A 24,780-nucleotide genomic window follows, 5' to 3' on the forward strand; every position below is an offset into this window, starting at 1 on the left:
AACACCTGTGTAGTACTACTGATTTGTGTAAAATACTAATTTGGTAATTTGTAAAAGTGTTGAAAGTGGAAACTGTGTTAAAAATGAATGTTTTTAAGTGTCATTGTAAGTAAATAAGGAAAAGTACAAATACTTTTGAAAATACTTTTAAAAGTACAAGAGGCACACACGTCAAAAGTAATAACAGGCAGTACATTCACATATTTTGTTTATTGTGTAATCAGTAACGTAACGTATCAGTAACGTAACGAGCGGAAGTGACATCGCCTTGACAGGAAGTGGTTGGAGTGAGCCCTCTCTTCGGACACTCCTCTATCTCTGCTCCGTTGTAAACACGGACGCTGCTTTCTCTGTGCGTTCTCTACAAAAAGCGCATTTGTCCAGCTGTTTTCGTCCATAACACCGCGACCCATAAGACAAAAATGGACGACGACGTGTTGACCACCCTGAAAATACTCATAATAGGAGAGAGTGGCGTTGGAAAAAGCAGGTAAATCATCAATGTTCTTCAAGAAACTGGTGTCGTGGCTTCAGGCTAGTTAGCTTAGTAGCACGATCTGCATCACCCATTGCTCTGCCATATGTTTACTTAAATAACGAGATGGGATTATGGTTTTAGCTGTTTATGGAACCTGTCTCCTTGTCTAAACGTGTCAGTGTAGATCAAATAATCCTAGATAACCATAGACGGTTATGACATCATTTTATTGCACGTATGGTTGAAGATGTTGCAATCACGACAGCAGTTTTAGCCTTATATAAAACCACTGCAGTCGTTTTGATATTCAAAGATATATATTTCTTTGAGTTGAGTGTAGGGTTTTTCCTGAAAAGCTTATTGGTTATGGTGTAATGGAATTAAGTTCATAAATAACTAAATGGATAGATAGATACACACCTTTTTTTCCTTCAAATTATATCTTCAAATCCAACGTTTTAACATCACATATCTTGCCCCAATTTAGAATTTATAGCCACACAAAATATCATATAATATCAAATCAATATAAGTATTCATATTATTAACAACGTAGGAACTCGGGTCAAAAGCTGCTGCCTGAGTTCACCTGCTGTGGAGATGAACCAAAATCAGCTCATTAGTTCAATTATCATCAACATTTGAGCTCCATGACTAAACTTTACTACATTTTGGGGTCAGAGAACCACTCTGTGGTCTTATTATTGTTCTCTTCAAAATCTAGACTTTTTGAGATAAAAGTACATGAACGCAAACAAGGAACCCCACCCAAGGACCTCATGAACGCAACAATAATATTCCACAGTTGAAAAAGTAAAACTTCTTTTATCTTCATGGAGAATGTTCAGAACTTTATATTTCAATGGAATCCTGCAGGTGACTACAGTAAGTTACTGTATAGGCATCAATTTATTTTTATTACAACTGAAATAATTGTGTTGCATACTGCTGTTGCGGTACTTATGAGCAGCAACAATTTATTGACTAGATGACTATGAATAATTGAGGTTATATTTTGATCATCGTAATTGTTATTTTTAAATATAAAGACCCTAAAACACACACAAATACGTTTTATAGCAAAGGCAGTGGTATTATTAAATCAAAATGGTAGAAGAATATCAATTATCATCAACAATACACTTAATTTGGAAATATTCTCTATCGAGAAGCCGTCGGTCACCATATTTCAACCGTAATGTACAATACTAGCAATAACTGTTTAACCATTGGTTGCAGCCATAGTTGAGTTCACAGTAATGTCAAAATGACAGACTTGAGTAAATGGAGTAATTAGAGATATTGTAACTCTTCTTGCCTATCCTCATCAGCTTTAAACTGCATTCTTATTGAGTATTATGACATATTACTGCCTGCGGGCCGATGGAATGATTGGAGATGCACTTCAGCTCTGACTTGGCTCAGTCTCGTTCATACCACTGCCTGAACATCACTGCACAGACGCTATGGAAGAATGATCTGACATCAACCATCACACCAACTTGTCAGAAACTGCTATAAACAAGTAAAGAAATAAATAATCTGCAGTCCAAAAAATATGTTGTTTATGCTTATTGGCATGTAAACAACCAGGAGGTAATTATCCGTTATTTATTTTATTTGATTAAATAAAGCATACAAGATTTGTTCATATGTCACGTGATTTAGATTTTCTTGATGGTCTACGTTCTCTTTATGAGTACTTCTTCACATGCTACAACAATAACCTCAGAGGTGAATTATGATGTATTTGTGTCACAGTGCCGCTTTGTACACTTTCTCTGTTGACTGTACACACCCACTGATTATCTTCTGGACAGAATGACCTGGGGCTAGCTTTATGTTTCTGTTTACAGCAGTACATTTTGTTCTTGAAGTGCTATTTATTAAGGCACTAAAGATGAGCTCTATGATAAATGATTTTCCCTGCGTTCCAGGCAACTAAGAGTTGGTTATTTTCCAATTCAATGTTGCAATTTTTGACTTTAGAGCCTTCCAGCTGAATTAACTTGTATGTAAACAATGTGGCTAATGCTAAACCATAGGCTAAAGAAATGTAAAGTTAATATGAATGTCTGAACATTCTCTCAGATCCACTTTTGTGGTGATTGTTTAAGTGTGTCGACTCCAATCCTAATCCTAGAAAATATATGCATTAATCATGAAGTGACACAATTAATCACACGGCCTGTTTTGAACAAACATTACATAGTAAGGCTTTACCTGAAAGAAGGAGCAAATGCATTTACACGTAAAGCTGAGGTCACTCGGGGCGCCGCAGATCACTAGAAGCGTTGCAGATCACTAGGGGCGCTGCGGATCACTAGGGGCGCTGCAGATCACTAGGGGCGCTGCAGATCACTAGGGGCGCTGCAGATCACTAGGGGCGCTGCAGATCACTAGGGGCGCTGCAGATCACTAGGGGCGCTGCAGATCACTAGGGGCGCTGCAGATCACTAGGGGCGCTGCAGATCACTAGGGGCGCTGCAGATCACTAGGGGCGCTGCAGATCACTAGGGGCGCTGCAGATCACTAGGGGCGCTGCAGATCACTAGGGGCGCTGCAGATCACTAGGGGCGCTGCAGATCACTAGGGGCGCTGCAGATCACTAGGGGCGCTGCAGATCACTGGGGCGCTGCAGATCACTAGGGCGCTGCAGATCACTAGAAGCGTTGCAGATCACTAGGGGCGCTGCAGATCACTAGGGGCGCTGCAGATCACTAGGGGCGCTGCAGATCACTAGGGGCGCTGCAGATCACTAGGGGCGTTGCAGATCACTAGGAGCGCTGCAGATCACTAGGAGCGCTGCAGATCACTAGGAGCGCTGCAGATCACTCGGGGCGCTGCAGATCATTAAGAGCGTTGCAGATCACTAGGGGCGCTGCAGATCACTAGGGGCGCTGCAGATCACTAGGGGCGCTGCAGATCACTAGGGGCGCTGCAGATCACTAGGGGCGCTGCAGATCACTGGGGCGCTGCAGATCACTAGGGGCGCTGCAGATCACTAGAAGCGTTGCAGATCACTAGGGGCGCTGCAGATCACTAGGGGCGCTGCAGATCACTAGGGGCGTTGCAGATCACTAGGAGCGCTGCAGATCACTAGGAGCGCTGCAGATCACTAGGAGCGCTGCAGATCACTCGGGGCGCTGCAGATCATTAAGAGCGCTGCAGATCACTAGGGGCGCTGCAGATCACTAGGAGCGCTGCAGATCACTAGGAGCGCTGCAGATCACTAGGAGTGCTGCAGATCACTCGGGGCGCTGCAGATCATTAAGAGCGCTGCAGATCTCTCAGGGCCCAGAGCAGTGAAGCTTCTTTCTTCTGAGCCTCTCGCGTTGTCATTGTGAGGTATTGTTTGTGGACTTTTTAGTCAAATATTGAATCTAATCCATTTTAGAATACGACTGTTGCATAACAAAATGTGGAAATTGTGAATACTTTGTGAATACTTTCCGGATGCACTGTGGGTGTGCTAAACCCATTAAAATGGCCCACTCACAATAATGACCTAATGTCTTCATGCAACAATACGGCAAGCGATGAGCTAATGTTCCGGAATCATGTTCGGGTCAGGGAGAGAGGTCAGCTTAAGTCTGTGCTCTGGATGAGTCACAGAGGAAGGGCCCCGTCCTCACCTCAGCAGAGTCATGTGATCAAGATCTTTAAGAGACGAGTCAGAGCAGAGAAGATATTCACACTTATTCAAACTAGATGTTTAACTTTAGACTTGTTCCATGGTATGTCTGGATTACTCTTTGTATTTGTATTGTTCTTTTTTCAAGCACACACCACCAGTTGAAAAGACTTTATATCTTTATTTGAGCTAGATTTTTCAGTGGTCAATTAAAAGTGGCTTGTTTCCACTGGTTGATTAGACAGACGATCCGCAGAAGTAATATATTCACCTTATTTGAACATCTTTGTAAGCTCATGTGATGGTTAAATATGTACTTTCGGGTGTTTGAAGTGTCATTCGGCGCCCCCTGCCATCTCTGTGCGGAATACCAGCCTTGCAACATTAGCTGCAGTCGACCCGAAGATAACTCTCCTGAGAAACCCTGGCTCTTTTTTTATATTTGGCCGCGTGAAATGTTTTCGTCTGTGATTGCACAGTCTTATTATGATAAATAAAGAAAGAACACAGACTCGGGGGTAACAAGTGCTTAGCAAACATAGCTTCTGCGCGTTCATTAGTGGTTTCCTGTTTATCGACGCACAGCACTCTCATTAAGACCCAAAATATTGTTAAAAGCATGCTGCGCTGGAAATCCATTATCCAAATTAACTGCATTACATAAAGAGTGGTTCAATTGTGGCTTAGAGGAGCAGAAAAGAGAAATGAACGCAGAAAAAAGCTGACAATAAAGATAAGATAAGATATTCCTCTAGTTTTCGCTAGCTTTAGCCACGTCTCGCAGTGCCACAAACATTTACTAATTTACAATTTTCAACGACTAAACATCTGAGGTAAAACGTATCATTCAAAATACTACCTAAAGTTGTCTTGTGAAAATCTACGTAAATGCAGATTTGTAAGTAACCAATGCCTTCCGTTCTTTCTGTCGCGCAGCCTGCTGTTGAGATTCACCGACGACACGTTCGACCCGGAGCAGACGGCTACAATAGGTGGGTTGATTGCAGCGCCACAGCGGGTCACATGAGGATAGAAGCATGTGGAGTGAGTTAGACAGAAGATGAGCCAAACTGCAAAGATAAACCGCTGCATGAGGTAAAGATACGGTTCGCCCAAGGAAACCTGCTCCGCCACATTTCTGTCTTGTTATCCTGTAAATAAACCGCCTCTTGGAAATTGTACAGGAACGAGAGAAACAAACTATGTGAAAGTATTAGTCTCCTTTTCTTCATGACTGAAATGGGCACTGCACACCCACGCATTTAATGTCCCTATGACATATTAGAATAAGGGAATATTATTGTATTTAAGGTTTTACCAGACGGTTTTGGTGAGGTTTATAATGTCACTTCCTGGTTTCACATGGACAGCAAATATGACTCAAGGAGAGATAATTCCACAACTGTTAACTTGGCAACCAGATTGTATATAAGACAAATAAACAAGACTAATAATTACTTTGTCACGTTATTGTTTAAACTGTTGCGTGCAAATAGTCTTTTTGATGACATCACAGAGGTGGAGGTGTTCTGTTGTAGAACTCGGCACTACTTCCTTTTCTATTTGATTTTAATTTGTCTTTATTAAAAAGCACATAGCACAAATGGCTTTCAATATTAATTTCCCCAACATAATTCTAACACACACAAAATAGTAAGATGTTTTAAAAAGTGTGTACTCGGCTCCAAACCACTTGCTTTTACTGACGGAAGATTTTTTCATAGACTGCACTAAAAATAACCAATCATACCAGTGACAAATGAACACATTATCTTGTTTCCTCAAAACAAACATCTCATTATTTTGAGATAACATCTTGTTCCTTCAACTATTCAATTCCTTCAAGACAAAGACCCTGTTCCTTCAAGATAAATATCTCGTTCTCTCAAAATATCATCTTGTTCCTTCAAGATAAACAACTAATTTCTTCAAGATAATTCTCGTTCCTTAATATACTGTCCTGTCGCCACATTAAAATGTATTTCCCAATGTCCTCTGCAGGGCTTGGAAATAGATACCTAAAATTGTTTGATTTTAAAAAAAAAACTTTCTACTGGTAAAAGCCACATTTTTGCAAGGCAATTGCTGTTGTGATTTTGGGCTTTACAAAAATAAATGAACTTAAGCACAGTACTTCTACTACTGTACTTCATTACTTTCTGCCACACATTTTGCCAAAAATATATAGTTTTATATTCGCCGCAGTGATGGGCTAAAACGATTTAAGCGGGTGCCGTCCCAGACCAAAGTGGCTCCAGTACGAGTCGCACCACTGTCAGGGAAAGACTAGTTTGAATTGTGAATAGTTTGGAGTGTAAAGTTGTCCCGAGGAGCGGTTGTGGAGCGTGACCTCACACACGTACTGTACTCGTGCTCTCCTCAGCCATCTTGTCCTCTCCCTCCACTTTCCCCCGTTTCACCACATGTAAAAAGAACCACATCAGAGGCGCACATTTCCCTGCTAAATGCGTCTGGAGCTGCATACGTCATGGAGTCGCAGCGGTCTGGCTCCGTCCGCTCGTGCGACTCGTACAGACACGAGCGCTGAAGCATTTTACAGGTGGAACATTAGCATTTTCTCAATCGATTCCTCAGTCACTTTCCCCCCGCGTGTAGTCGCTATGATTTACATTTCTGGGGCACATGGGCACAGCGAGAGGAAGTTCAGAAGTATTGTGTGGCAAAAGATGTTTTGACAATTCCTCACGGATAATTATAGGTCAAACGGAGATGTTTGGCAGGATCTTGGAGGCTCCTGTAAGAAACATCTCACCAGAATGAGGTCACGTGTGTGTGATGGAATTCTTCTTCTTCTTGTCTAGGTGTGGACTTTAAAGTCAAGACTATCACGGTGGACGGGAACAAGGCCAAGCTGGCGATATGGGTCAGTGAAAGTTACTTATTTGGTCAGAAAAGCGAATTTTGATCAAGCCAAATTCTTTAAAATGCTAGTCTTTTTTTTGCTTCTTGTATTTTTTTTAGTTTTGTTATATTTTTTTCAGAATTTTAGGGGTGTAACCATTCAACTATGTCAATATTATTAGATTAATAGTGATTATTCAGGTCACAATATAATTGTACAAATTAAAACATAATACTCGTGACCATTTTAGAAGCAGAATTATGTATTTTTGGTTCAATCAAAGCCCAAAATTAGACCTGAATGGATTTTTTTTAATGTGGCTGTTTTTGTCACATTTAACTTCATTTTGTCCTTTCCAAAAGTTACATTTTATAAAGCAGGTCACACACATTTTAAGCTTTCACTGTTGTCTGGTGACCGTCTCAATCATGAATAATCGTAAAATCGTGATGGTTTTTTCTCACAATAGTCACAACACTAACCCTTATGATCCCCTAAATCCGTCTTCCTCGATCTTCCTCACGTATCGATGCAAACTCGAATCTACTAAATATCAACTATATCTAGATACTGGATAAACAGAAGTTCTACATTGCAAAAGCACTGATTTACAGGTTAGCCTGCTGATGCTGCGTCAGAGCAGGAGTCAGAGCAGGAGTCAGAGCAGGAGTCAGAGCAGGAGTCAGAGCAGGAGTCAGAGCAGGGGTCAGAGCAGGGGTCAGAGCAGGGGTCAGAGCAGGGGTCAGAGCAGGGGTCAGAGCAGGGGTCAGAGCAGGGGTCAGAGCAGGGGTTAGAGCAGGAGTCAGAGCAGGAGTCAGAGCAGGAGGCGCTCATGAGCGAAAAGGCTTTGGAGTTTCCAAGGGCCATTGTATATGAGTGAAATATGATGCACGAAGGCTCATACGTCAGCTGACCAGGACTTTCAGCGAGTCATGAGTGAGACGGACACTAAAAGGTTGTGTTTTGTTCAACTCTCAGATCACAGCGGCCTTCATTTATCACATTTCCGTACGTGTGTACCGTATATATATATGTGACCAGAGACCAGCGGCTCTCTTTGGAGGTAGCGCAACTTCAAATAAGCGCCACACTGCACAGGGAAATCACTCTTAACTGCACAGAAGGTACAGTCCCTTAATCCATTTGACATTAGTGTAATCTTAAACTAATATGCAGTTCATTTTAACCATCATATGGCCTTTGTGGAGGCTGCACCCTTTCATGGTTTAAAACTCATCCCGAGTAATTACTATGATCTTATTACGTAGAACTTCAGATAAAGACTTTACAAAGGCCAATTGGGAACAACACGCGGCCTGGACCAGAGAAGAGATACTCTGGTACAGCAGCAGTCAAGAAATAAAAAAGAAGTACTCACTGTAGCGTCACGTCTGAATCTGGATGGTCCCGAGTCCAGACACACAGTCCTGACATGGGGGTCCGCGGGTGTGTGAGTTGTCATGGGTTGCACAGTTAGAGTTTCCGTGCCTGAAACTAACTGATTATTTTAATAATAATATTTAAAATGTCAATACTTGCTGAATTTGACTTTGATTTGCAGTTATAGCCTATAATCTAGGCCTAATAATATTTATAAAAATATTAACTTGACATGTCCCATAACTATATATTTTTCCTATTTGAATTTATTAACAGTATTTTTTCAGTGTTTGGATGGCAGTAGTAGTAGTTGGGGAAGTCTCCAGTAGATGGCGCCAGAGTCACATAATTGTGTTCCAAACCAAACTGAGGAGCTGGAGTGACTCTAAACTGGTCACAGTTCATTTAACTCTATATTAATCACATTTAGAGACAAATAAACACTGAAAATACATCCAGTACTTGCATATTTTCTATCTGATATGTATTGAAAGTACAGTAGAAGTAGAAGTTAGTGATGGAGATGGAGAGGTTGAGGTGGCGGTGGTTGTCGCTGAGTCGGCAGGAGGAAGGAGAGTACTGCATCTATAGGAATTTCTTAAGAAATGAATTTGGAAGTAAAAGTTAGCTGGCTGTGATTGGGAAAGTAAAAAAAATACTATACAATTATTTGAGTTGTTGACTAGTCTTAATTATACCAAATTATCTATTTATAATATTGTGTATTATTTATACATTTTGCCCGTTTTCATTTAACAATTCCGGTGTATTTGTGATAAAACCTCCTTTTTCCAATCTTCATGTAGGCAAGGTCTGTTTATTTATACATCACATTTCATACAAAACGGCAACCAACTAGATTAAATCAAAGATCCAAGGACCACTGTATCAAAGGACATATTTGAATGAGCGTTTAACATCGCTGCAGTGTTTCCTCATCATTATGACCCAGGTGTTCTCTGATGGATTCGTACATGTTTCAGTTCAATCTCCTTTTTATCTTGATCTGTGACGCGGCTCTGAGAATCTTCTGCTGCTTCTATGTTCAAATAAATCATCTCCAGACTCGCCAGGCATCAAAACAGAAGTTGTCCTGCTGTAAACATTAGAGATTCAAATGTATGTTTATTTGTTGTAAACTATTATATATATTAACAATATATATTTTCACCGAGGTCCAGTTTGAGAAAATGTCCAGCCGAAGTCCAGAACTGCACAGCATTTCTGCAACTTTGCCACTTTAATATTATAAAAGTGGCAAAGTTAAACATTCATTCAGTTTCTACTGAACCATAACCCGTGACCTGAGCAGTAGAAACTGAATGAATGTTATAATATTATTATATTATAACATTCATAATGTTATAATATTATTATATTATAACATACGTAAAGAATATTATCATAGGCCTAGTTATTTTTCAATATTTTCCAATTATTTATATATTTGATATCAAATAGTCTAATGATGGTTTTAAAGTAAATGTAAATATTTTATTGCTCATTTAAAAGTTGGTACAATACAATTTAAAGCTGATGAGTTGTTCTGATCAGAACATCACACACTCACGCGAGCGCGAGAGCGGCAAAGGAAAGACCCTCATCATCAGCACACGAGGAGGCTCCTCCTTCTCCATAAAGGATAGGATTCAACTATCCACTCCAGAGGCTCGGGTCCGGACTGGACGACGCTCAAGAGCATGTTTAAAGGCTCAAAACAATACAAATATTGTCCTTTTAATTTATGGATCAAAGCAATAGGTAAACGAGAAAGACCTGAAAGATTACTAAAATAGTTATTCATTATTTTAGTAGTCTGAGTCATGATTATTCTGATGAATTGTTGCTGCTTTTCTTCAGTTCTAACCCTCGTATGTTTCCAGGATACGGCGGGTCAGGAGCGCTTCCGAACCCTCACGCCCAGTTACTACCGCGGCGCCCAAGGAGTCATCCTGGGTAAGTGTGTTCGACTGCGCTAACGGGGTCCAACGGGGTCCAACGGGGTCCAACGGGGTCCAACGGGGTCCAACGGGGTCCAACGGGGTCCAACGGGGTCCAACGGGGTCCAGCACCACGTCGTAAAGGGGCTGATGGCTTTTCATGCTGTGCCACACACACACTGGCACAGGGCAGACTCAAGGAGGAGAAAAGCAGAACTGACAACCACAAAGTTATTCAAACTGTTTGCCAATGTGTGTATTTTGGACTCTTTCTCTAAAAACAGATGGCAATTTTCCAACTATTAAAACGTCCATAATTCTATCACCTACAAAGCAATAACATCGCTCTAAAAACTCGTACTCAAAGTTTGATTTATTGATTCAGAAATAATACTGGTTGTGCCTATGTCTCCGATCAAGTACAAATCCTTATTTACTGTGACTTTGAGCAGCTGAAATACTGAGCTTTCTCCCTCGTTTCCAGTGTACGACGTCACACGAAGGGAAACGTTTACAAAGCTCGAAAACTGGCTCAACGAACTGGAGACGTACTGCACCCGCAACGACCTGGTCAAGATGCTGGTGGGCAACAAGATCGACCAAGTGAGTCCTGACAGCAGCACTGCACTGCACTTCCAAACGCATTACTTTACTTTGCAAAACGGTGTCAATTGAGCTGCAAATCATGTTTTTTAACTCTTTATTCCGAGTCCAGTGGAATCACAGCTTGTTTTGTAACCTTCTCCAGGGCTTTATAGTACGACGCTGTTTTTAAATGTTTAACCGCAATCAACTGAATTAACAATTAACCGAATCAACAAGCCCGTTTCATTTTCTATCTAAAATGATCAAATCACTTTTTTGTAAATTGGTACATTTGGGGGCGTAACACCTCTTTTCTGTCCTGTGGTGAGACGCAAAATACAAACTTAGGTGTAAAAAAAAAAATTCTATGATTTATTATTATTATTATTATTATTACTACTACTATTTAAAACTATGTATTTTTTATTTAGCATGACATCATTTTGTATGTTACTCTTTTAATTTTCGATATTCCGGCATGTGCTGTGGTGTGTCATTACGAATTTGCTACCTTAAAATGTATAATAATTGATTTAATCCGTGCTGTAATGTGCTACTTTAACAATTACGTAACCGCTCCATGTTAAATGAGGTTCACTTCTAATTTTGTTAACAATTAGAACTGCATTTTTCTGTAACACGTTTAAATGTTTTCAGAAAAAGTCAGATTTTTCAAAAGTGTTTCTTGGTTTTGCCCTGCAGCTTAAAGCCCAGAGTTTGTCCTGAGCATAAATAACACAACTGTCTTTACACACTTTGGATTAAGCATTAAACTTTCTTTTTTCGATTGAAAGTAGAGATAAAACTGTAGATCTGAAGTACTGCATTGCATCTTTACTGTGCCCTGGTCTTTGTCCCAGATGAAGAAGTCTTTCCTTCTGTTCTTTCGCTGCAGAAAAACCACGAGCTTGACAGAGCTGAAGGACTCAAGTTTGCAAGAAAACATTCCATGCTTTTTATAGGTGAGTGAAGATTCAACATCAGCTTCAGCTCCACATGACTTTTACACCACCAGTGGTTTTCAAACCGTATCAGATGTTACTTTCCAGATTGTCAAACCAACATTAAGTCAGGACTGAGCAGAACAAAGTGGACCAGGCCTGGACCACTAAACAGAAGCTGGATTATGGAGAGGCTTTTTGTCTTATCTTGTTATTTCGGTTTCCTGCTCCACCAGTTTACACTCTTTCCACGTGGAGCTAAAATGCAGTCGCGCTTCGGGGGAACGGCTTGGTAACTTTGGGTGTTACAAAAACAAATGGAATTGAATGATCATTTTAAACTGTACTGTTAAAGGTCCGAGTGCAGATAAAGCTGCTTCTAGTTTAGATTTGAGCATTATCAGAGTCAAGGCCTGTATCACGTCTTAAGGAAGATTGTTCCAGATTTGAGCAACTTTTGTGGAACATCCTCCTGGACTAAATAAAACCATGACTAAATCAAGGAGTGTCTTATGTAACAAGGGCTATGTATTGTTAAATAAGATGTTCCTGCAAAAGTAACACACTTTATTAGAAAGGGATTTGTATAATCTTCTACGACACAGTTAAAGGCGCAATGGACGATTTTTCGGCGATTTGAGAACGCAGGCGGAAGTGCGCATGTTACAACACACACGTGCGTTTGTTTATTAGCGCAACGGATCACATCGCTCGTCTCCCGTAGATTTCTGTCCACTTCTGCGTCAGCTCGAACTGTCTTTCTCCGTCTTCATTTTGCCCCGTACACTGAGGGAACTATATTATGATAGATCCATGCGCTTAGGCACGCGGAAACGTGGAGAAGAGCCTGACGCGGCTGCAGGTGAGCGGTAGGTGCGTTTTATGATTGATACGTGGCAGGACTAATGATTTATCCACGCCACGAGGAAATATGATAAAAAATTTGCTGAAAAAAATCGTCCATTCCACCTTTTAAAGGGGCTTTGTTAAAAACTGTGAAAACGTAAGAAATAGAACTAGTTCATTTAACCCGGTTTGCAGTGGTTGCTTGTATTGCTTGTTTAATGCATTCTGACTTAGGCTGGGCAAAATAATATGTCTGTTTCCCGTAACCCGACCGACCCGGTATGAAACTAGCCGACTGGGGGGGGAAAATCTGCATTTTGTTGAAAAAACGTCAAAAAAATTTTTTTTCTATTATTTCACCGACTCACCGACCAGTCTATCCTAAACCGCTGTGTCGAATATTTTTATCACGCTGGTAAACCTATCTGTCATTCCAAAGGACTGATAACGCACTGCGCAACATATGTGCGGCTTCGTATTCAGTCCTCCATATACGTCTGTAACAAAATAGAACGCGAGCGTCGTTATATTGCCTTTAACAAGTTGATTTGCCTCTGTCGGCGCCACTGAAGTGTCCATAGTACATGTCACGCTCTATCAGGGTGTGAAATTTGACTTACGCAATGCATTCTGGGATTGAAACACGCCCAGCAGCGTCATCACAACAAACATGGCGGCGCCCTGTCCCCCACATGTTCCCCCCGCTCACCTTTGCTACCATAATAAAGGATAGCGGCGTACAAAAGGTCGATTGAAATATCTTAAAATCGCGATATTTAGTCTCCCGATCGGGTTGATAGAGACGTTTTCCGTCATTGACTGTTGAAGCCTGACCCCTGCACTGTTGTTCCTTCGGCTATAACTTTCCAAATGTTTGTATTTATCTGCATGCAGAAGGTTCAGAAGTATTGTTTGATTGTTTTTTGTATTTGCATGGAATCATCCTTATGACATGCCACCTCTGAAGCTTACAAAGAGAGAGACACATTTTATTGTGGAGCAACAAATAACTTTAAGTAAGACAACCAGGAAAGTCCAGGCAAGTTCAAGGTATTGGCTGAAAAAGATTGACATGAACTACAAGAACAAGATTAGTGAAGTTTTTGAGCTGTCATGCCAACATGACTTGCTAGCATTCTTAAAAGATATACATGAATATAAATGTTGCCTACTGGAGCAAATTAAGAAGATGTGTATTCAAAATACTGTCATTTATTGAAAAATAATTTGATGTAGTAATTATTGTGACAGGCCAATTGGCATTGGTTCAATGATCATCTTCCACTTTTTTAAAAAGCATTATTTGTGATATGATTTTGTTTTGGTGATTGTCCAATGTATTTGCCAATAACAAAATGACAGCAGCAGCCCCCTGACACCCGAGTCGACTCTAAACCTAGTGGCCAGACCATATTGCTTGGGGGTCCGGAGTTGGCCCGCGGGCCGCCTATTGAAGACCCAGACTCTATGTTCACATTTTCTCCATTGGTTTTGCAGAAGCCAGCGCTAAGACCAAGGACGGTGTGCAGTGTGCGTTTGAGGAGCTGGTGGAGAAGATCATCCAGACGCCCGGGCTGTGGCAGAGCGACACCCACGGGCGCAGTGTGACGCTGAGCGACGAGGACGCTGGAGGGGGCGGCTGCGGCGGGTACTGCTCCCTGCTCTAGACCCCTGACCCTCGACACCCGCCTGCCCCCGCCCTCCGCTCACACATATCCAGGAACGACTCTAGAGCGCCCTCTTCTGGTGCCCCCCCACACACAAACCTACACGGGCCGCTGTTCTTTGCACACCCGAGATAACGCTGCTCTTTTTAGCCTTCCTTGTTCATTTGAGAGACGTCTGGTGTGTTTTTGCTGTCACATTTACAGATATATGAGAGATATGCAAACTGATGCCATAGTCTGATCAGAAAAGACCTTGAATTGAAGCTGCCTGATTATGAAAACGGTAATAATCCTTATTTTCTTTATTTTTCTATAAAACAAGACTTTCATTTTGATGTAAAGGACACATATTATGCTAAATGCCTTTAACCACTGTCATTTTAACTGTTGACTATTTTTGACAGATTTTGAATTTTCTTGAAATTAGATTTGCCAATTACCGTATTTCAAGTGCAGTAACAATTTTCTCATTTTAAGTAAAAAAAAAGTGCAATAAAACATGTTATGCTTGTTCCATTGGCAATCTTATTTTGAGATTAATCATAATATACTCAGATCTATATTCAAGCTACTTAATTTAAGATAATTATCCAGTATTTGGAATCACAATTGTTCAAAAGATGTTCCCCACGTCTGTGCTAAAGGATCTGCACAAAATACAAAGAGTGTTTTTCCTACGACTCGCATAAATAAATGTTGAAGGTTTATTCGCTGTATGTACGAGATTACATAAGGTATCTTGTATTTCTGTTTGACCCTCTATATTAAACAAGGGCGAAATATGAATAAATATTTTGACCATATAAAGCAGTTTATTGTGAATGGAGAGCGTCTGCGTAAACCCCTAAACGACACCCAAATTTACTTTTATTTAGCTTTCCCCTCTTCAAAAACATATCTGGAGTTGTAATTAACTTCATTCACACTTCAGGAATCAGGAATTCACAACAGGTAAAGGTTAAAAATAAATCAATTGTCTGCATTTTTGAAAGCCAATAACAAAACCACAAATGATGCATAATATGTGTCCTGTTTGTATGTTCTGCTTGTACATAACCAAAATCCTCCGTATGAATTTTGCGATGGAAACATATCAATGTAACATGATCAATTTATCATGTTACACACGTCACTCTTTCCTGTGTGAATACAACGCCTGAACGCCTCACCGTTTTCTCCCGTGCTGATTCTGCTCCGTGCATCGCTGTGCTTTCAGCTCTTTTTTGTTTTCTACACCACTGCCTCACAACTTTGCTGATGTTTGACTTGCCAATAAGAGACTGGCGCCTTATTGCCCGTATTGTTTAGTTTGGGCGTTTTTGATGTACAGTTGTATGTGGCGATCTGTACTACGCTCAAGCAGGAGAACCCTTTGGAACACAGGCTCAGACGGATTGTGTCAACGAAATATTAGCTTTAAAATGCACAGAAATTACAAATAAATAATATAAATCTAAATATGCACAGAATTAACTTGTACCCAAAGTTAACTTCCCATTTATTTAAGACTTGTAACAGAGTACCACATACAACTCCACTTAAAAATGACCAAACGTATTGTATTGTTATATTTTTATTTTATATTGGATTGCTGCAACAAGGGATGTCAGGATTATTAGGTTCATCGATAATCGTGAGGTCAGGTCACAATATAATCATAGGAACCTAAAAGTAGTAATTGTGACAATTTTAGAAGCAAAATGTAAGTATTTTATTGTTCAATACGTAGCCAAAATGTAAAGAACTTTTTATCTGGCTGTTTTTGTCACATTTAACTTTATTTTGTCTTAGGGTTAGTTCCAAAAGTTCCATTTCATAAAGCCAGTCACAAACTTGAGGAACAGTAACATGTCCGATCACAAGACTGAAAAAAGAGAACTAAAGATTTGTTATTTGGTCACAGTCTCAATAATCGTGAGTAATGGTTAAATTGTGATGTTTTTTCATGACATCCCGAGCTGCAACAACTTTCTCAGCTATCTGTAACTATATCACAAGATTGGTTCATAATTTTGGTCTGGAAACATGTTTAAACTATCCAGTCTGGTGAGTCACTTTGGGGTTTCCAGTGAATTTGGAAAATTCAACTCTGCAATGATGAAAATGAAATGTTATAATTTAGTTGTTTCTTGCATGGAATGATCTTTGTGCCATTTTGTGTTTGTGTTAAATGAATGAACTTCTCAAGCTGTTCGTTTACTTCAACTATACTATTTTAACTTATATTTAGCTATTTAGAAGTAACACCAGGATATTATTGTATGCTTTGGTACAAAAGGAAGTAGACTTTTTAACTTCTTGAACTGTGTTGGTGAAACGTGGACACTTGTAAACCTTGTACATTTTGTGTATTTTAAAACTCGATGGGAGACTTCTTGTATGAATTGTAAAGCTGAATGTATATTCACTACAAACCGCCCTAAGTATTAATATCAATAAACTTCTCTTTTTGTAATGTATTCACTTGTTTTTGGAACAACTTAAAGGGTCATCATAAATAAGAAATCACCAAAAGGATTAATTTCTTAGCATTTTCTCTGTAAATACAATAAGTGACCCAACAGGAACAAAATGATTCTCTTTAGCAGTGGCATGCGGTCAGGGCAATCATGGCAAGCAGATACAATCTAAAATGACCATGAGTCGCAACTATATAAATCGTTATGAAAATATCCAAATACTAAGCGTTTTCCCCTCACTTCTGCTGTAGACGCTTGCAGTGTTGTAAGTGGCCACCACAGGCCCCTGAGCAGTATTGTGCGGGAAGCTTGATTCTTCTTCTCCCGCCTCTTTTCATTCTCTGACCGTGTTCAGACCGTGTTCAGAGGCCCTAACTGAGCATGTGCAGAGGAGAAGTGAAGCAACAGCAGCGTCAAGTTTTGAGCTAAGTTCACGTTTTTAATGATTTGACGTTAGTTATAAATACAGGCAGTAATTTAACAACATAGAGAGCTACTACTTGGTGAGCTTTTAACCATGTTATATGGATTTTTCTTCATCATTATCAAACTCATCTAACTCTAAAGTTGTATTTTGATAGATTCATGCATGTTTAGTTAATCCTGTATTGTCAGGCAACTGAAGCTTGAGTGCTCAGAAAATTCTTGTTTCACCTATCCCCTATCCCGGCGGGCAGTCCAGCAGGCAGTCCAGCTTCTCCCCACACATCTCAAACTGCAGACTGACACGAGCACCTTTATTAGGTGTTTGAAACTGTGGCTGAAATCAGGACAGAACTGTGCACATGGTGATGTATAAAATAAAATATATTGTATATAGTTTGTACATTTTGTATTGTTTTAATTCTAAAAGCTTCCTATGGACAGGTGTTGAAAATTTGCATATTTTGCTATAACACTTAAAACATTGCATCTGGTTCATCCAATGCTATGTCCATATTAAATAAATAAATAGAAATGTCTGTATTTAGTAGGTTTAAAATGTTTTACATTATTCAACAATAAAAACAAATGTTATGGTTTCATAGTATGTGCTCATAAAAAAAAAGAAAGTAAAAAGAGCATACTATGTCTCCTTTAAATACTTGGGCCCAGGTGCCACCCTTGGGCCGCCCCAGTGAAAAAAGTCCTGACACGCCCCTACTTTTTTCTACTTGCAAGAAAGCAGATCGGCCACAAAATCTTGGAGATTTGTCTCGTTTTCCATAACCAGTCAATGTAAAAGTACTGTCTCTACTTTAAAGCAACATCCCTCGTTCCCTCCATCATCCTCTCTTCCCCTCTTTCCTTCTCGATCGCAGCATCTCCACAACAGGTGACTGAAAGTCGCGGTTGCCATGTTGGAAATGTCACTGTTGGGTGATGGCTCCTCCTCTCGTCGTACAGGTGGAATCCCTCTGTCGCAGGCTTGTGTTTGAACAGTGTCCGTGATCGGTCTGAATCATCCGTCTGGCAGATGTCTCAGGAAATAAGCCGAGCCCATGAATCATGTCACCAGAACTCACGGTGCAGGGATGGAGGGGGGTAATTCCTGGGACACTATGAAAGAAGGCACTATAAAGAGTTACAAAGCCTCATCTCCTGTTGCATTTCTGGAAAAGGTTCTTGAACAATAATAAAAAGACAAGCAATTTCTAAATGTAGTATTACTTTTCATGTCTTGAATTTTGATGTAATAAAATAATTAATAATATCACTTTATCATAACTACACTTTCATTAGCCTTAATAAAGACATAATTCATAATGAGCATATTTGTTTATTAATAATTATTCCAGTTTACCACTTAATTAAAGACTTTGGCTAGTGTGTTAATATGTAGTTACTAAGTCTGAATCATTCTGAATAAACTATTTGTTCATGATGAATGAAGTCTTTGTTCATGCTTTATTAAGGCTATTATAAATTGTTACTTGCAGCTTAATTTCTTCATAAAAAGTTGTGTTTGTGCTCAATACAATCACATTTATTGGTCCACTCTACAAAATCCTTCAGTTGTAGCCCGAATCCAAGAAGTGCTCCTCTGTGTTTTTAAAGTCTGCCATTCACCTGCTCATTTGGGTAATTAGAGCGATCTGCCTTTGATTCATCTCATCATTTTAAGCTCATTTAAAGATGAACTATGTAACTTTTCTGGTTGTGGTGGTGATTATGGGTGGCAACCTGCTTGTCCTCATGGATATGGTGTTGCTCCTCAGTATGTTCCACAGTAGAGCATTAAAGTTTGACCTGGTTAAATAAAGAAGACAGAAATACAGCATTTCAATCTTGATATTTTAAGCTGTAGAAAAATGCATGGTGGGAGTCATAGTCCCCGACCTCTCATTCACTACATGGTCCTGCACTATCCATACGACTCTACAGTGCCTCATTAACAGCGCCTCACTAACAGTGCCTCATTAACAGTGCCTCACTAACAGTGCCTCATTAACAGTGCCTCATTAACAGTGCCTCACTAACAGTGCCTCATTAACAGTGCCTCACTAACAGTGCCTCACTAACAGTGCCTCATTAACAGTGCCTCATTAACAGTGCCTCACTAACAGTGCCTCATTAACAGTGCCTCATAAACAGTGCCTCATTAACAGTGCCTCATTAACAGCGCCTCACTAACAGTGCCTCATTAACAGTGCCTCACTAACAGTGCCTCATTAACTGCCTCACTAACAGTGCCTCACTAACAGTGCCTCATTAACAGTGCCTCACTAACAGTGCCTCATTAACTGCCTCACTAACAGTGCCTCATTAACAGTGCCTCACTAACAGTGCCTCATTAACAGCGCCTCACTAACAGTGCCTCACTAACAGTGCCTCATTAACAGTGCCTCATTAACAGTGCCTCACTAACAGTGCCTCACTAACAGTGCCTCATTAACAGCGCCTCATTAACAGTGCCTCACTAACAGTGCCTCACTAACAGTGCCTCATTAACAGTGCCTCACTAACAGTGCCTCATTAACAGCGCCTCATTAACAGTGCCTCATTAACAGTGCCTCACTAACAGTGCCTCACTAACAGTGCCTCATTAACAGCGCCTCATTAACAGTGCCTCATTAACAGTGCCTCACTAACAGTGCCTCATTAACAGTGCCTCACTAACAGTGCCTCATTAACAGCGCCTCATTAATAGTGCCTCATTAACAGTGCCTCATTAACAGTGCCTCACTAACAGTGCCTCATTAACAGCGCCTCACTAACAGTGCCTCATTAACAGTGCCTCATTAACAGTGCCTCACTAACAGTGCCTCATTAACAGTGCCTCATTAACAGTGCCTCATTAACAGCGCCTCACTAACAGTGCCTCACTAACAGTGCCTCACTAACAGTGCCTCATTAACAGTGCCTCATTAACAGTGCCTCATTAACAGTGCCTCATTAACAGTGCCTCACTAACAGTGCCTCATTAACAGTGCCTCACTAACAGTGCCTCACTAACAGTGCCTCATTAACAGTGCCTCATTAACAGTGCCTCATTAACAGTGCCTCATTAACAGTGCCTCATTAACAGTGCCTCGTTCAGACACTCACTACGTTCTCCTCACCGCGGCTCATGTGACTCTGGACTCTGGGTGGATAAAAAGTCAGAAACTAATGGACTAATGCTAATCAAACTACTTTTAATTAGGAGCTGAATCCCATGTTAAATATCCAAACATACTGGATTATTCATCTTATTGTCTGAGATGGGACTCTATCAAACTTTAACAACTCAAGCTAAGGTTAGCGGCTAACGTTAGCGACGTTACAGCCTAACGATTTATTTAAGAGTGATTTTATCACAATCGCTAACCCTAATGTTAGCGACTGTACAGGTTTATTTAAGAGAGGTTTATTGGCTAATGTTAGCAACATTACAGCCTATGTTTATTTAAGAGAGGTTTATTCATAATCACAGCTAATGTTAGTGACTTTACAGGTTTATTGAAGAGAGGTTTATTGGCTAATGTTAGTAACATTACAGCCAAGGTTTATTTAAGAGAGATTTATTCATAATCACGGCTAATGTTAGCAACTAATCCTAATTTCAGGCTGACAGTTCCAGTTAAAACTGTTGCTGTCCGCTCTCCCAGTGCATTGTGGTCTATACTGACCGTGACTGGTTTAGTGACTGTCGCTGGCCACTACTTTTAAAGATACATTGTAGGACAATTTTTGTGCACTACTTTTGTATTGGCTGGACATTTTTACACGCAGAAAATAGTGTCGACATTCAGACAGCCAAAGACGTATAAAGGGCCAAGTTTGAACACCCGACATACTCCACTGTCTCAGACGTGTCCACAAAGGTTCTCATTCACTCTAATGTGGCAGCGGTGTGACTGAAGATGGATCTACAACCAAACTCTGCCAGTAGCTGTTCTGAAGCGCAGACTGAAGCGAGGGCGACATGAATCTTGTGGACGAGACAGAAAAACACAGATGAAAAATGAACAAATGAAGAGATGAAATGATGACAAGTGACAGTTTGTTCAGTAAAGAGAAAATAATGAGAGTGGGGGCAGAGCGCCAGGCAAAGGCACATGGTTTTGATATTACATTTATTATCTGGGACAACTGTCTAGACCAGTGGCGTTCAAGACAATGAAAACAAATTAGTCTAATAAATAAGAATAATATTACTGTGAAGAACCCACATGAGCTTTTCAACCCTAATCCAAAAACAACATTTTACAACATCTAGCTTCATCTTCTGTTTGAAGTGACTCCAAGAATGGTGAATGTCACCACCACAAACGTAAATAAATTGTATTAAGATTTTCTGTGAAAGAACAATGGAAAACGGCACATAATTGGGAAGTGGAAAAAGCAGGTTAGATTATACAAACATTTCTAAACTGTGACAGAAATGGCTACAAACCTAGACATGGCCGTCCACCAAAACTTACAGGACAAGGAGAACACTGCTCAGCGATGCAGCCAGGAGTAACCATGTATAGTTACCAGTACCATGGTAACTCTGGAGGAGCTGCAGAGGTCCACTGCTCAGGTGAACAGGGAATCTGCACATGGGACCACTATTAGTGGTGCACTGTGTTCTCTTCAGGCAAATATAAGGCAGCTGTTCTTGTGAAATGAACTGAAGATGCTATTTCCAGTTTACAGAAGTCCGATTTCTTTTGCTTTCTACCTGGACAACAGAGAGATAACACAGACATCCTCCATGTTTGAGTAATCCTGTATTGTCCTGTATTTGAGGCTTGAGGCTTCAGATTCCTTTCACCTAGCCCTTATCCCTGCCCACTGTTCTACAGGTGCTATTATTGAAAAATGTCAGACTTAAGGTCATTCACACGGTTAAAAAATATCACATTGGTTTTTAAACATGAACATTTGCTGTTTGTTATGGTGAAATGTCATTGAAAATCCAGGGCATTTGACTTCTGCAGTTTTGAAACAAATGTCAATGGACTGGTATATAAATATTGCGGTTTACAAATAAAGTAAATTAATCTATGCATGTTATTTTTAATCCAAAATACGTGGAACGAAAAAGCATAATATGTAAATCTTTAAATCACACGAAATCACATCAACGATATTACTGGTTTTAAATGAGGTTGTACTTTCATGCCTTGACTGTCACATGTTGGCGATGTGAATGTTTTTGAATGCTTTGGTCTTTTAGAAAGAAAGGAAAAAGATTCTTGTCAATGTTAATTAGAATATAAGCTCCAATGAACTTTGCCTGAAAGCCCATCTCCTCCCATCACCTCCTTCTAGCTGCTGTTACCTTCTTGTTTATTTCTCTTTGAACTCTGCGATGTTATCTGAAGGTCAGTCGAGCAGGTTTGCTCTTTGGTCCATTAGACAGACAGCACCTGAACTTGAACCCCACTAAAAGTCTCTCCCTTCACACTTGTCACGCCTTTGTTATTCCGACAAATGAAATGGAAAACAACTCCTGTGACAAAGTGTGGAGGGGAACCAAAACGAGGTGGAACTAAATGAAAGCCATGTTTGAGCGGAGCGCTATTGTTTGCGTGACCCGGGTCGGAGTGCACCGAAAGGAGACGAGCGGCTACAAGGTAAAGCGGTTTAAATTCAATTGTCCACTGTACAGACGCCCCCTGTGGCTTCAGTAACAAACTACGCTCGAATTACATGACATTGGAGCAAGGGTGAAAACAAACAGACTCAGACATGTGCGGGTCAGGACCTCAGGCTTCCACATCGGACATTCCGCACAATTGTATCAATTTAAATGAAGTTTAAAACAATAGCTACTGGAGTTGGCTTCGATTAAAGGTATGCGTCATAATGAAAGCAATTTGAGTGTTAGAATGTTCAGGTAAAAGATCTTTAAAAACATGTTGAAATACTTGTATCTTCAGTCCTGGTTTAGTTTGTTGGTTCATACATGGTTTAAATACTTAAAATACTGCTTTATGTGTAATGTTTAGGCATCTGTGGGTGAAAAATGTTATAATATTGTAGAACTTAAAGGACAAATGTCATTCATAAGTTGTATTGTTATTGGCCTTTAAACATGCTCTTGAGTACCTTTACTTTAGCATTTCATTTTAAAAAATGCAATTAAAAACGTATCATAAAAAAGGAAAGACATGTCTCTGGCTTTATCCACCCTAGAAATGGACATGAGGGCTCCATCTACTGGCAGCAGATGGAATTAAGAATCTGAGAGAAAAGAATAGGGGCTTTTTCAGGCTTCTACCGCACATACGGAAGCAGCTAAGCAGTTAAGTAAAGATAGTGGTTTGACAGCAGAAATGTACCAAATGAGTCTGGCGGTGATTTGTGGACTTAAAAAGAGCAAAGAACACGAGAGCCACATCGCAGAACAAGAAAACATCAGTTATCGAGGTGATTCAGAGAGTTTTTGATGCCCAGAGGGGGAGGACTTTACGATCAAGATGCAATAAACAAAAGCTAGCCATTTTAATGAAGACTTCCTCTTTAATGAAGTCTGATGATGACTTAAAAACACATGTTATTGTCCATCACAAGGAAATGGCTGACACAAACTTCACCTACGATCAAGGACTGACATAGTACCACACACTGGACTCTGACTGACTTTCCTCTGCACAAAACGTCAATGAATGTAGCGATGTGATGATTTCCGTTACACGCTAAAACCTTTTCCATTTTTGCGTTTCTTCTTGTTTGCAACATCTGTCTGCGCTGCGCTTCTTTCTTATTTACTCGGACGAGCCTAATAACAGACATCACACTGATCTCCCGTGCTGTAAAAGCGTTCTCAAGCCGCACGGCGATCGGACTGACGCAGGATTCTGGTCGGGTCAGCTCATAAAAGACTGACAGTGACAGCGTTCTTGTGTTCCTGTGGCTCATCTGCACCTCTGCATTAAGGCGCGTCTTAATTCATTTCCTCGTCAGACTCGTTTCTTGGTGAATATGAGTCAGATTGTAATAAAACACACTGCTGCCTTCCCTGTAAATGATGGGCTTACAGTAGGTGCTTAACTCCAAGGTTTCGGGTCAGAGATTTGTGTCTGGATGAGGCGGAGCCCACCTATTAGTGATCTGGGCATCAAAGTGTTCAACTAAAGCTTTATGCATATTCTTAATGCTAAAAAGTGCAAATAGTGCCTGCGTATCTATACTCAAGCGTGAATGAAGCTAAACACAACTCTTTTTGATGAGGGAACAATGTTATAACCTTGATCGAGCCAATTTTTTTTGATAAATGGTGCACAAAGTTTAAAAAATCAACAGTATAGAAATTAAAATGTAAAAAGGGGCTGAAGTCAAGACTCAATCCTGACAAAAATGTCTCTGTACATAATTAATATAATTAAAAATGGAAAACATGTTCAGTTATTACCCTGCAGACCCAACTGTGTGTGTGTGTGTGTTTTACCTCTACCACCCCAAAATCAAGACACGTTTGCTAAAGAAAAATAACCCGCGCAATTACAACACGGGGGATGGTTTATTTACACAAAATAATCAATTTGTTTCTGCACACGCCAATCAACTGGTCCGAAAGCAGGGCCCTGACGCT

At 40.3% G+C, this 24,780-nt stretch overlaps 1 protein-coding gene across 1 annotated transcript; it reads left to right on the forward strand.

Moving 5' to 3' along the window:
- Positions 1 to 267: 267 nt before the first annotated feature.
- Positions 268 to 16,793, forward strand: LOC140375902 (ras-related protein Rab-18). The gene is made up of 7 exons (XM_072461948.1): positions 268 to 490; positions 5,049 to 5,104; positions 6,935 to 6,996; positions 10,239 to 10,311; positions 10,780 to 10,898; positions 11,776 to 11,842; positions 14,165 to 16,793. Exons 1-7 carry the CDS (start codon positions 423 to 425, stop codon positions 14,332 to 14,334), a joined length of 615 nt encoding a protein of 204 aa, XP_072318049.1. The 5' UTR covers positions 268 to 422; the 3' UTR covers positions 14,335 to 16,793.
- The last annotated feature ends 7,987 nt before the right edge of the window (positions 16,794 to 24,780 follow it).

This window comes from Eucyclogobius newberryi, unplaced genomic scaffold, assembly GCF_026437365.1.
Source record: "Eucyclogobius newberryi isolate DKJ021-1_F unplaced genomic scaffold, fEucNew1.0.hap1 SCAF_353, whole genome shotgun sequence".
Lineage (NCBI taxonomy): Eukaryota > Metazoa > Chordata > Actinopteri > Gobiiformes > Gobiidae > Eucyclogobius > Eucyclogobius newberryi.

Coding starts and splice junctions, on each gene's coding strand:
- LOC140375902 (XM_072461948.1), top strand. CDS start 423: ATGGACGACGACGTGTTGACCACCCTGAAAATACTCATAATAGGAGAG. Junction 5,105..6,934: donor GGAGCAGACGGCTACAATAG/GTGGGTTGATTG, acceptor CTTCTTGTCTAG/GTGTGGACTTTAAAGTCAAG. Junction 11,843..14,164: donor ACATTCCATGCTTTTTATAG/GTGAGTGAAGAT, acceptor TTGGTTTTGCAG/AAGCCAGCGCTAAGACCAAG.